The sequence below is a fragment of the Pseudophryne corroboree genome, chromosome 9 (genome assembly GCF_028390025.1).
Source record: "Pseudophryne corroboree isolate aPseCor3 chromosome 9, aPseCor3.hap2, whole genome shotgun sequence".
NCBI classification, from domain to species: Eukaryota; Metazoa; Chordata; class Amphibia; order Anura; family Myobatrachidae; genus Pseudophryne; species Pseudophryne corroboree.
The window spans coordinates 128,038,462-128,052,076 of record NC_086452.1 but is presented as its reverse complement, the minus strand read 5'-3'; the positions used below and the strand labels follow the sequence as shown (position 1 = coordinate 128,052,076).

At 39.4% G+C, this 13,615-nt stretch overlaps 1 protein-coding gene across 1 annotated transcript in view; it reads right to left on the bottom strand.

Annotated features, from left to right (window-relative positions):
* The window catches only part of LOC134956785 (uncharacterized), a 149,779-nt gene that overhangs the window by 79,638 nt on the left and 56,526 nt on the right, over positions 1-13,615 (bottom strand). Inside the window, exons 5-10 of the mRNA XM_063938739.1 lie at positions 10,976-11,027; positions 10,787-10,853; positions 10,455-10,677; positions 8,689-8,747; positions 8,366-8,425; positions 6,478-6,537 (exon numbers count right to left, since the gene is read on the bottom strand). Of these exons, the coding sequence (XP_063794809.1) occupies positions 6,478-6,537; positions 8,366-8,425; positions 8,689-8,747; positions 10,455-10,677; positions 10,787-10,853; positions 10,976-11,027 (521 nt within the window). The remainder of the gene's footprint in view (positions 1-6,477; positions 6,538-8,365; positions 8,426-8,688; positions 8,748-10,454; positions 10,678-10,786; positions 10,854-10,975; positions 11,028-13,615) is intronic.

Genomic DNA, 13,615 nt, shown 5'->3' with positions numbered 1-13,615 from the left:
GCAATATATCAAAGAACCATTCTTCCTCATTATTTCAGTATAAATATATAGCTGTACAGCATTCTGATAAAATAATGGTCTTTGTTTATACACAAAATAGAAGACACTTTTAAAATATGGAAATAAAATAAAGGCATATGCGAACCAATTATACAAAATAACCACACTATATTTCACTTCATCAATATTATGTTTTATATATATATATATATATATATATATATATATATATATATATACAGGTTGAGTCTCCCTTATCCAAAATGCTTGGGACCAGAGGTATTTTGGATATGGGATTTTTCCGTATTTTGGAATAATTGCATACCATAGTGAGATATCATGGTGATGGGACCTAAATCTAAGCACAGAATGCATTTATGTTACATATACACCTTATACACACAGCCTGAAGGTCATTTTAGCCATTATTTTTTATAACTTTGTGCATTAAACAAAGTGTGTCTACATTCACACAATTCATTTATGTTTCATATACACCTTATACACACAGCCTGAAGGTCATTTAATACAATATTTTTAATAACTTTGTGTATTAAACAAAGTTTGTGTACATTGAGACATCAAAAAACAAAAGTTTCACTATCTCACTCTCACTCAAAAAAGTCCGTATTTCGGAATATTCCGTATTTCGGAATATATGGATATGGGATACTCAACCTGTATATATATATATATATTACTTATATATTATATTGTTATATTCAATATGCAAACATAATAAATAGACACAAATTATGAGGACCAGTGGAAGCTCCTACTTACTATTAGGTGGGCTGCCACTATCCCCATGCCCAAAAAGGATACAGCCGGATACCAGCATCTACACAATTGATCTGGCAGGTAACTCCGCATGCGCACAAGCCATGGTGCGACTGCACATCCCTAAATAACTGGTTTCTAGGGATTGCATCAGCTGCAGCACATAGAAGTTGGATTGGGCTGCATGAAAGGCAGGGACTGGCTTCCTACCGCAAGCTCGCTCTCTGCTTATTGCAGCATGATCTGGCAGTTCCAGAGGGAGAAAACACCGTCCCCTGGGGCTGCCTGTAGTGTCTGTGAATGACATGTAGAACTTCCAATGGGAAGTCACTGTCAGTCACAATGAAGTCTGCATTTGTCTCACTGACGCTGATTCAGTGATTCCACGATTCAGGGAAGTGAATCCCTGGCTTCTAACCTGGGGTCACGCACCCCTGTCTAATGTGGACAGCAGATCCACTCCTTTTCTCTCTTCCCCCTTTTTCTTTTCCCCCCTCTCCCTCCTTCCTTTCCTTTCCTAGTCCTTTTTTCTGAACTTTAGGGTATTTTCTATTTACCCCATATATGTTATATGGAACAACAAACAGTAAACAACAGGGAAATTTGTGATATATCTTTTCTGAAATAACAGGTATTATCAGCATTGTGAATCTAGTGAGTGGGTCTTGCCTCAAACTGATTGACCCAGTAAGGTCTTATCACTACAAACTTGCTTTGTATTGATCCAAGGCAGATGGAAGTGATATGTAGCTACTTTCCTATGTGCAATCACTTCTTGTGCTCATGGATCAGAATTTTTTTTGTTTTTTAGCTTGCAGTACTTTGGTTGCCAATTTTATTTTTTAGGCGAAGATTTCATAAAAGTTAAGTTTAAATCTATTATTTATTACCATCTTGGATTGATATTATTAAGAGTGCGCCCAAACAAGAGTCTTCTTTCTCTCTTCTTTTGGCACTGAGCGGGATGTGGCAGATTTTACTGGGTGGGAGGTAGTCCTGCAGCCCATAGGTAATATCAGCCACTGCTGAGAACTAGATATTTTTAAATGACTGTAAGGACTAGACTGCATAAGAGGGAATAGCCAATTTTCCTTTACTTACTACAAAGCCCAGAGACCCAAAAACGGAGATGTTTAATTCAACATCCAACACAAAAGTATTTCTTGCTATCAACTAAGTAGAGCTGAGAGTCCTCTGTATTTGTAGATAAACTGGCAATCAGTCAGTAAAATGACACACCTACAGGCAACTGGAAAACCAGCTGGGGTATTTCATTATGGGGATCCCATAACTTCCTCAGAAGTTGAAACCTTATACATATAAATTGTCTTACACTCATTTTAATAAAATATTATGGACATATATGTGTAAACAAAAGAAGGTCCACATTTTTCATTTAACTCTTCATATTTATGTATTCCGAAAAAAACATAAATAATCAATCTTAGTTTTTTATCTTGAATTTTTATGCTCATCTAACTATCATACATTAAACTTACTCTATTACCCCATGGAGTGGAAGAAACATGTAAATCCTCTGATGATGTGACATGGAGCTGTTTTAGGGTTGTCTTTTGATGTCTAATCCATTGCTGTATTATATCAAAGCAGCCATCAATGTTTAGCTACCACACTTGTTCAGACCACAGCATACACACATCACCATCAGTCTTCCATCACGATATGTGTACCTCTCCTAATTATGTTAGAAGCATCAACCTCAAACCATCAATGGTTGCTAACTATTGATGGTAGATGGGGATCCCTAAGTGTTTATCATACTATAACTTTCAGGTAAAAACATATTTGTACAGTAGAACCTTATCAGGTGTTGGAAATTATTTTTCAAATAAAAATTAAAAATGTAAAATTAATTATTCTATTGATATTCTCATCACCACTGACATATTTACAATGAGTGCAGTGTGTGCGATGAACACAGCCCCCTGAGGTCCAGGAGGGGCTCACACTGCACACCAATTTTTTAAATACTCACCTCTCCGGAGTTTCCCGCTGACTGCAGCATCTCTAAGTAAATCTCTGGTAAATGGTGTGGATATTTGCGCAAGTTAAGTAAGGAAATCTCTGAGAAAATGGCCACCACACCATATTCCTGGAGATCTGCACATGCACACTAGTCTCTGTGGCAGTGCTAGGATCCCCTGGTGACCCTAGTGCCCGGTGTCTACAGCCCTGCCGACACAACTTACTGAATCTATCCACTTTTACAGTAGCAGGTAAGGATGCATTAAGAGAGAAGGGGCCTGTGTGCAGTCTCCATCTGGACGCCCTACTCTCTAACCAGCAGCACCCTAGTGAGGACTAGTAGACTCTTCCTATTGTGCATGCACAAAACACCACGGAAATGGCCATTGTGCCATTTTCCCTATGATTTGTGCAGCTCTGCCACTGACTGTGGGACTCCAGAAAATTGGGTATAAAATAAATGGGTGCAAAGTGTGCAGTGTGGGCCCCACTTGGACACATGAGCCCATGAACACTTTACACCCTGCACCCATTATAGATATGCCACTAGTAGCAGGAATATAATCAGCCCCTATCAGTCTCAGATGCCATAAGTCTCCTCCATTAGACTGTAGTCCACAAAATGCTAAAGCACACTGGGACTTAGGGTCTAATTCAAACCTGACCACTGATCACAAATTCGCAAGGAGGCCAATTATCGATGGACTGTGCATGTGTATGCTTTGTAATGCACACACTGGAAACGATAAAATAATTCAGTGTCTTTTTTGATTGCTAGGCGTACGCAGGTTGGTTGACAGGAAGTGGATGTTTGGGGACGGTAACTGGCCGTTTTCTGGGAGTGTCAGGAAGAACGCAGGCATGCCCAAGCATTTTCAGGGAGGGTGTGTGACATCAGCTCCTGCCCCGATCCACCTGTTTCTATCGCACTTTAGGAGTAGGCCCTGTGCTTTGCACAGACTGCAGAGACTGGAAAAAACATTAGATGGTGAGAGAGTTGCAAATGGATTTGCAGCTGACTGGCGTATGCAATGTTTTTCTCCCGGCATACACCGACTTGCACGGGGAGGATTTTCACTCTGTCTGGGTGGCGACTGTCTTATCGCAAACCTCTGCAAATCCACAGAAGAGTGATCGGGTCTGAATTAGGACCTTAAGATGGCCTAAATATTTATTGTCCAATCTGGCTGGTTAGAATGAAAATCTGGTAATGGATGAGAGCAAATGACAACTGACCATTTGTTCCCAAACACTGGCAGACAATTTTACATAATTTAGGAGCAAATTTTCAATTGTCATTTGCATCTATACATTACCAGATTTTAATTACAACCAGCCAGATCGCACAATAAAGCTTTAGGTGTATGGACAGCTTTAGAGGTTTACACAAAACATTTCTATGATTTTCCAAAAAACTGTGTTTTAGATGCCTCATTGTTCTGGCTGCATAATATTTAGAACAATCACAATGTTGCAAATAGATCACAAATTCAGAGTCAACATTTTTTTAACCTTACTATTACCTAGCTGATTACTCCTAAATAGGAAGTCACATAAGTAGTTCAGCTGAAAATGTGATCATGTTACATATAGTTTTTTTCCATTTTAAAGAAACTAAGGGGCCTTTTTGGAAACTAGATTTCTTTAGAATAGCATTCTCTACCACATAACATGCATCCTATTCACATAACTAATGTTATAAAAGTACAATGCACACACAGGAAGGGTGACGAGAGATAGGGGTGGGTACTAATTACCTGGACTGGGGTCTGAAGGAGGGGCCCACTGAGGGCCCAGGTCCCCAGACCTTACCTGGAAAAAGCAGCTGCAGATCTTCTCCTCAGCCCACCACGTGCTGCAGTGTGGGCAGGGAGGTGCTCAAAATACACAATTTTCTGTATTTTATCCAATGGTGCATGGCCTTGCCTCCTATGATTAGGCTATATATATATATATATATATATATACCCCCACTAAGCACCAGGGACAATATAAGGGACACTGTGAACATCTGTGATTTGCTAGTGGTGATCGTTAGTGGTGCCAAATGGCCCAAAAGGGATTCGTAATTAAGGATATATGGAATGAACCTACTGTAATCATACACCGAGTATTGTCATTATCCAGTCATTATCCAGCTGCACATCCGTTGTGAGATTTGCAGTTTGCACGTGGTGAAATGCCACCACTGAGAATGTTCTACTGTCCCATATGGCTTTGTTGTCACTTTTCTCCTTCTATTATATAGCATGGGTGATTACAATCTGATTTATTTGACATATGAGGTATGTTTCAAGTGAAAAATATATATATATATACACACACAGGTTGAGTATCCTTTATCCAAAATGCTTGGGACCAGAAGTATTTTGGATACTGGATTTTTCCGTATTTTGGAATAATTGCATACCATGATGAGATATCATGGTGATGGGACCCAAGTCTAAGCACAGAATGCATTTATGTTTCATATACACTTTATATACACAGCCTGAAAGTAATTTTAGCCAATAATTTTAATAACTTTGTGCATAAAACAAACTTTGTGTACATACACACAATTACACACAATTCATTTATGTGTTGTATACACCTTACACACACAGACTGAAAGTCATTTAATACAATATTTTTAATAACTTTGCATATTAAACAAAGTTTGTGTACACTGATCCATCAGAAAGCAAAGATATCACTATCTCAGTCTCACTCAAAAAATTCTGTATTTTGGATTATTCCGTATTTCGGAATATTTGGATATGGGATACTCAACCTGTATATACAGATTATTGGTTCAAGATGAGGACACTCACACATTACATATAATCACAAAGATTTATTAGGCTATCATAGCCACCATCACTGGTCGATGTTTCAACACATGAGGGTCATTATCAAGACGCACAAAAGTAGATGAGGTCTATCCCACTTAAACTACTATATGCTAACAGGCTAATTAGTCAATAAACAAGTTAATTAATGGCAATCATTTAAATTAAAAAATGAAACCATGCAAATAAATGCACAAGCAGCCCCTGCTATTTAAAATAATATGCAGCATGCCTATATTCTCTGTGTAATAGTTGTGAGTGTAACTGTATCTGCATGCAAAATATTATGCATACAAAGTGTCTACATGCTGGATGGAACGCCTCTACTTATGTGCATATATATATATATATATATCTCCACATATACATACATACAGACAGACAGACAGACAGACAGACACTGTATGTATGTATGTATGTATGTATTTACATATATATATGTAAATAAAATGTACCCACTGAGCTATATAACATGTTGTACAGCTTAGTGGGGCAGTTTGGTCATAGGAAACCATGTGGTATGATAATAATTATATCATTGAGTACGGTCCTGAGTGTTGGGAGCCTTATACATTATTTCTCTGCAGTGCTGAAGGATATAGTATATACTGCACCTATCAGTGATTGAACTGTCAGCTGCTGTCAGATTTAGATTACCCTGAAGCCGTACTTCTAACATTGTCACTGGGCAAATTAGGAAAATACAGTTCTGTATGTTTGTTGAAAATTGCTGTTTCTCAATGGGGAATATCTAGAGCATGATGAAGTGATTAAATGCCCCTACAGTAACTCTCTTTCATGAAAGAAACCCTTGTATTACCACATGTACCAATCATATTATTCTTTATGTTTATACATTTATGCAGAAACATTTACTTACAAGTTCAGCTTTCAGCGCAAAATAAAACATTTTAAATTCTTGGAAATTGAAAGCTTGACCCTGTAAAAAATATAAATAATAACTAAAAAAGAAGTACTTGATGTTTGTTGAATTAATATTCAAAGGGGTATATATACATATACTGTATATGTATACACACATACAGTACACACATTTATTTGTAATAGAAACTGTAGAAATCTTAAAGTACCAGTGTGAATGGTCCTTGATAAAGATTAATTTTGTATCTATTTCAAGTTATAGGGATAAGTATAGAGCTTCATTCACTTTCATTCCTTTCTATAATTTTGGCTAATTTAATATTTTTTGTTTTGTGATCAAATCTATTATGCCCTGGTGTTCTAGTCATGGATAATTTGCGTCCCTCAAATAAGTAAATAAATAAATAAATGAATTATGGAGGTCATTCCGAATTGTTCGCTCGCAAGGCGATTTTAGCAGAGTTGCTCACGCTAAGCCGTCGCCTACTGGGAGTGAATCTTAGCACCTGAAAATTGCGAACGACGTATGCAATTTTGCGATTACAAACTTCTTAGCAGTTTCAGAGTAGCTTCAGACTTACTCGGCATCTACGATCAGTTCAGTGCTTGTCGTTCCTGGTTTGACGTCACAAACACACCCAGCGTTCGCCCAGACACTCCCCCGTTTCTCCAACCACTCCTGCGTTTTTTCCGGAAACGGTTGCGTTTTTTCCCACACACCCATAAAACGGCCTGTTTCCGCCCAGAAACACCCATTTCCTGTCAATCACACTACGATCGCCTGAGCGAAGAAAAAGCCGTGAGTAAAAATCCTAACTTCATAGCAAATTTACTTGGCGCAGTCGCAGTGCGGACATTACCGAGCGAACAACTTGGAATGAGGGCCCATATACATACGTATATAGGCCCTCATTCCGAGTTGTTCGCTCGGTAACTTTCATCGCATCGCAGCGATTTTCCGCTTAGTGCGCATGCGCAATGTCCGCACTGCGACTGCGCCAAGTAAATTTGCTATGAAGTTAGGATTTTTACTCGCGGCTTTTTCTTCGCTCAGGCGATCGTAGTGTGATTGACAGGAAATGGGTGTTTCTGGGCGGAAACAGGCCGTTTTATGGGCGTGTGGGAAAAAACGCTACCGTTTCCGGAAAAAACGCAGTAGTGGCTGGTGAAACGGGTATAGTGTCTGGGTTTGTTTGTGACGTCAAACCAGGAACGACAAGCACTGAACTGATCGCAGATGCCGAGTAAGTCTGAAGCTACTCTGAAACTGCTAAGAAGTTTGTAATCGCAAAATTGCGAATACGTCGTTTGCAATTTTAAGATGCTAAGATTCACTCCCAGTAGGCGGCGGCTTAGCGTGAGCAACTCTGCTAAAATCGCCTTGCGAGCGAACAACTCGGAATGACCTCCATAATACTGCTGACAAAGTCGAAACTAAATAATCTTAAACTATGGCTATAGAGCAGTGGTTCTCTTACTTAGTTCCTCAAGGTACCCTAACATTCCAGATTATACAGCAATCCATGCTTGTTCCCAGATTGTATACTCAGACTGACTGGGGTATAATTAAAACATCACTGCTTAAGCATCTTTAAAAGCTGGACTCTCAGGGTAACCTGAGGACTAATTTTGAGAATCACAGCTCTAAAGCAATAAAGTGCTTTTTAATTACAAGTTTAAACTTGTCATTTTGGTAATTGCTTATTTTCACTCTTCCTATTCTGTGTAAAAAAAGAGGTTTGGTCTCATCCAAAAATAGGTGTCTTTATTTTCCAATGGGGCATACTGGCAGGAATGCAAGTGCTTCATGGTTGTGAATTTTGTTTTTGTGTTTATGTATTTACCACTGATAATGTAAAATCTAGAAATCAGCTTATTTACAGTACCGCATTTTCAGGACATGCACAGAGGAAGTTTTGAAGTGCTGTAACCAGTTTTCCAGTTTTCTATTGAAAAATACAACAAGAAATAAAACATAAGCTAGTACATTATATTTAGAAAAAGTTCACATGTGACGAAATAAAAGGAAAATAAAGATAGAAAATAATGGAGATGAAACGGAGGATCTACTGGAAAGCATGAAAAGACATAAATAATGTGCATGAGATGAATGGGGGCAGATGATAAGTGCAAGAAGGGAGGGAGGGTGAGAAGAGGTAATAAAGACTGACGCAATGTATATATTTCATATAAATACAATACTACTTACTACAAATGTAATTGACAAGCATGCTGATTTATCCCCAGGTTGCGCTACATACTTTGGATCTGTAATGGAATTAGCACCTAATATGTCATACAGTAATTAAACAGATAATAACATTTATAGAACGTAAAGAACAAACATTCCTTATGTTTTGGTTATGAACTGTTGATTTGTTAGTCAAAAGGGTGAATTAGTTTTCCCTCTTCCTAGCACCAAACAGTAATCTCAAAGATGCCAATCTAAAAGATGATATTTGGTATTGCAGAAATCATCTCTCATATTGAGAACTATACTCTTATTCTGAGAAGTGTAGGACAATGATTGGTAGGCTATGCACTTTCTGAAAATACTCATCTCTACGTACTAGTGTAACATGCAGGCATCTTCTTGGGACCATAATGTTCCCATTCATGTTACTATCATTTGAGAATGTCTACAGTCATCTTAAATATCAGTATCTTACCCAGTTGAGTGTCCTGTGATGCCCCCCGTGCCTCCATGTTTTATTTATAAATAAGCAAAGTAGAGAGTACATGGTACAGCTAGAAATAGACATGGGGGGGCAGTAAGTGCTTCAGTTGCTGCATCTGAGAATTGGATCTGACACAATGGGCGGATTCAAATCTTTTATTGCCCCATATCTCCCGTCTAAAGTGAATGGAGATTGCGGGGTGATATTCTATGGCCCCCTGTTATCGCGCTGATTGCACCCATATCTCCCGTCTAAAGTGAATGGAGATTGCAGGGTGATATTCTATGGCCCCCTGTTATCGCACTGATTGCACCCATATCTCCCGTCTAAAGTGACGGGAGATTGCGGGGTGATATTCTATGGCCCCCTGTTATCGCACTGATTGCACCCATAAGAGACGGGTTTAGCCGCATAAAGCAGCTAATCCCGACTAAAGTCATGGGATCACAAAAAGTCCCATTTGAGCATCCAAACGGGTCACTTTTCGTACATTTTAGCTCACCACCCTAGGGGGTGTCGAGCTCAAATGCTGATATCGTGCCCATCGGCAGTAACATTTGAATACTGCCGGAGGGCGCAATGCGGGGGTGTGAGGGCAGATGGAAGATTTAAATCATGCCCAGTGAATATAGATACTTTTATGATATAAAGGGTTATATAAATTCCTAATAGATAAGGATATCCAGGGTTATGGTGCATAGTCACGCACTATAGTTAAATAAAAAATGAGGGATAAAACGTAACGGCAGACATCAGCATCAGTCAAAATTTTATGCCAAATTTTATACCAAATAATCCTGCATAGGAGACCACAAATAGGTTGAACTCGATGGACAATTGTCTTTTTTCAACCTTAGATTCTATGTTACTATGTTACTATGAGTACAACAGAAGTCAACATTAAATAATAATACTTGCCTCAATATGATGGAAACCTATGAAAACTGTTTGTGCTCTTTCCATACTTTGTACATGAAATATGAATATTTTAACTGTGTATAATTCTTACCAAAGATCACATGCTTAATGTTCAACTTTGAGCAGGTAGAAGTACAATATTTTGCAGATTTCCGTGCAGTTAGGTATATGTTCAATATATATTCATCAACTTTTTTCAGACCAAATGCATATTACAGTATAACATAATCAGTGTAGTAACAGAAGTGGCCACAAAATGACTATGTACCCACACAGGTACATATCAGCAATGCTCTCATCTCCCAAAGTGCTATAAACTGTGTGCAGTGTGCTGCAGAGCCCATAGTGTGTATCTCGCTATCACCTGGTAGAGAAATACCTGGTGGGCTTTGGGTAGGGTTTCCGGTGGGTTTAGGAGTTGGAGGATTTGATGGTGTGGGAAATGTAAATGTCCTGTCCCATACGCCAAAGTCTTTGCTTGTCATTCCATTTCTTGTGGTTCCATTATAACTTTTCTGACCAAAAAAAAAATTAATTGTCACATTCCCCCCTTGATCTGTTCCTGCTCCATCATGGATCGCTGCTCGGCAAATGGCAGAATCCTAAAGATACCAATAGACAGAATATCAGTTACATTTTCTTGGCATTTAACTTTTGGCTACAACTACTAAGAAATGTTGCTCTATAAAACAAAGTACTGATTTCTCTTACATCTGTGTAATTATTAGTTCCCCAAACAGAAGCTGACGTGCCAAGGCACCCAGGGGGACATGTAACACTGAGGGATGCAAAAAGAAATATTGCGTTTTAATTTCCAGGAAGTATCATTTATAACATATACAAATAGCTTATCTCATTTATTTCCATTTCATCAATCATGTGATTTTAAACTGGACTTACATTGCACTGGATCCGCCTACTTTTCTCGCAGTTGTTGAACAATCTGCATTTACTATAAAAGAAAAACATTACATGAGACCTGATATGAGATATCAGCAGTTTTGACATAAGCATATACAAATCAGCATTTGTATGTATGGTGAAACCTTCATTATCCCCTAGACCCATTCACAGGAGCCATTAGGGCTGATCCATGCTGTTCTTCTGCTTAGGGCTCCATGGTTTGCCCCACAGACTAGAAGTATGGTTATGTTATTTTGAGAAGGATGTGTGAGTAGGAAGATATATAGAAAAAGCTGCACTCTCCTTAACCACTTAACTGATGATTTATTTTGCCGAAAACCGCTCCAAAATTGTCGGGGTCTTCTATGAGTGAATTAGGTGAAGAACATGACTTTAACCCTATCCCAAATGATTTTAGTAAAAAAAAAAAATGAAAAAAAAAATTGTTTTAAAATATTTTTCAGACATCGAAACATCATTCGGAGCATTGCGACCATCGGAACATCGGGAACATCGCAACCATCGCGGCTTTCATTTTGAAAGCCAGGACAGCCTGCAGGTATACAGTGAGGGTTCTGGGGTGGCTTGGGAGGGTTCATTTACTCTCCCCAGCGGCTGCCATTGTCTGCAGCCGCTGGATGGTGGAGATCCTGCCGTGCTGACCGATCAGCAGTGATCTGCAGCACGGCAGACACAGGGGGAGAGTGCAGGGAGGCAGAGGGACCTTTCTGGTCCCTCTGACAGCAGCAGCGGAGGGAAGTTTATTTTCCCTGCCACTGCTAATACTCTCTATTTGTCTGGTCGCATCCTGTCCTATCCAACTGGTGCATCTACAAACTTCTATCTGCTGCTATATAATATAATATAATTATATAGGCACACCCGTGTGGGTGTGACTTATTACACTGAGCTTTGGCTTAGTACACCGCCCAGGTTTTCTTATGGGCACGCACACTTAGATACATACATGCGTCCTATTTGTGGGCACACATACAACTGGTTTGCCCATGAATATGGCAAACTGAAGGTTGGATGAGCATGGCTCATCAGTATGTACAGCACAAAATAGTACACACATATCAGCAGGGAGTTCTACTATATTTTCAGGTTTTTTTTTTCAGTAAATATATTTCAAAAGGTGTTTTACTATTAACTGAATCATGCTATATTTATGTTTTCATAAATTTCCTATATTATCAACTTTCTTCATATACAATCACAGTTCATAGTTTTTCTATAGGTGTGTATTGATTTCAAGGTGTACTTATGAGAAGGCTTCAATCTTCAGAGAGCAGGAACGATTATTTATCACCTCTGCAATAGAGATGAGCGGGTTCGGTTTCTCTGAAACCGAACCCGCACGAACTTCATGTTTTTTTCACGGGTCCGAGCAGACTCGGATCCTCCCGCCTTGCTCGGTTAACCCGAGCGCGCCCGAACGTCATCATGACGCTGTCGGATTCTCGCGAGACTCGGATTCTATATAAGGAGCCGCGCATCGCCGCCATTTTCACACGTGCATTGAGATTGATAGGGAGAGGACGTGGCTGGCGTCCTCTCCATTAGAAATTAGATTAGAAGAGAGAGAGAGATTGTGCAGAGTCAGACAGAGTTTACCACAGTGACCAGTGCAGTTGTTGTTAGTTAACTTTTATTTATTTTAATATATATCCGTTCTCTGCTATATCCGTTCTCTGCCTGAAAAAAAACGATACACAGCAGCAGCCAGTCACACAGTGTGACTCAGTCTGTGTGCACTCAGCTCAGCCCAGTGTGCTGCACATCAATGTATAAAAGGCAAAGCTTATAATAATTGTGGGGGAGACTGGGGAGCACTGCAGGTTGTTATAGCAGGAGCCCCCAGGAGTACATAATATTATATTAATTTAAAATTAAACAGTGCACACTTTTGCTGCAGGAGTGCCACTGCCAGTGTGACTAGTGGTGACCAGTGCCTGACCACCAGTATAGTAGTATATTCATTGTTGTATGTATTGTATACTATCTCTTTATCAACCAGTCTATATTAGCAGCAGACACAGTACAGTGCGGTAGTTCACGGCTGTGGCTACCTCTGTGTCGGCAGTCGGAACTCGGCAGGCAGTCCGTCCATCCATAATTGTATTACAATATATACCACCTAACCGTGGTATTTTTTTTTCTTTCTTTATACCGTCATAGTGTCATACTAGTTGTTACGAGTATACTACTATCTCTTTATCAACCAGTGTACAGTGCGGTAGTTCACGGCTGTGGCTACCTCTGTGTCGGCAGTCGGCAGGCAGTCCGTCCATCCATAATTGTATTATTATTATAATATATACCACCTAACCGTGGTTTTTTTTCCATTCTTTATACCGTCGTCCTAGTGTCATACTAGTTGTTACGAGTATACTACTATCTCTTTATCAACCAGTGTACAGTGCGGTAGTTCACGGCTGTGGCTACCTCTGTGTCGGCAGTCGGCAGGCAGTCCGTCCATCCATAATTGTATTATTATTATAATATATACCACCTAACCGTGGTTTTTTTTCCATTCTTTATACCGTCGTCATAGTGTCATACTAGTTGTTACGAGTATACTACTATCTCTTTATCAACCAGTGTACAGTGCGGTAGTTCACGGCTGTGGCTACC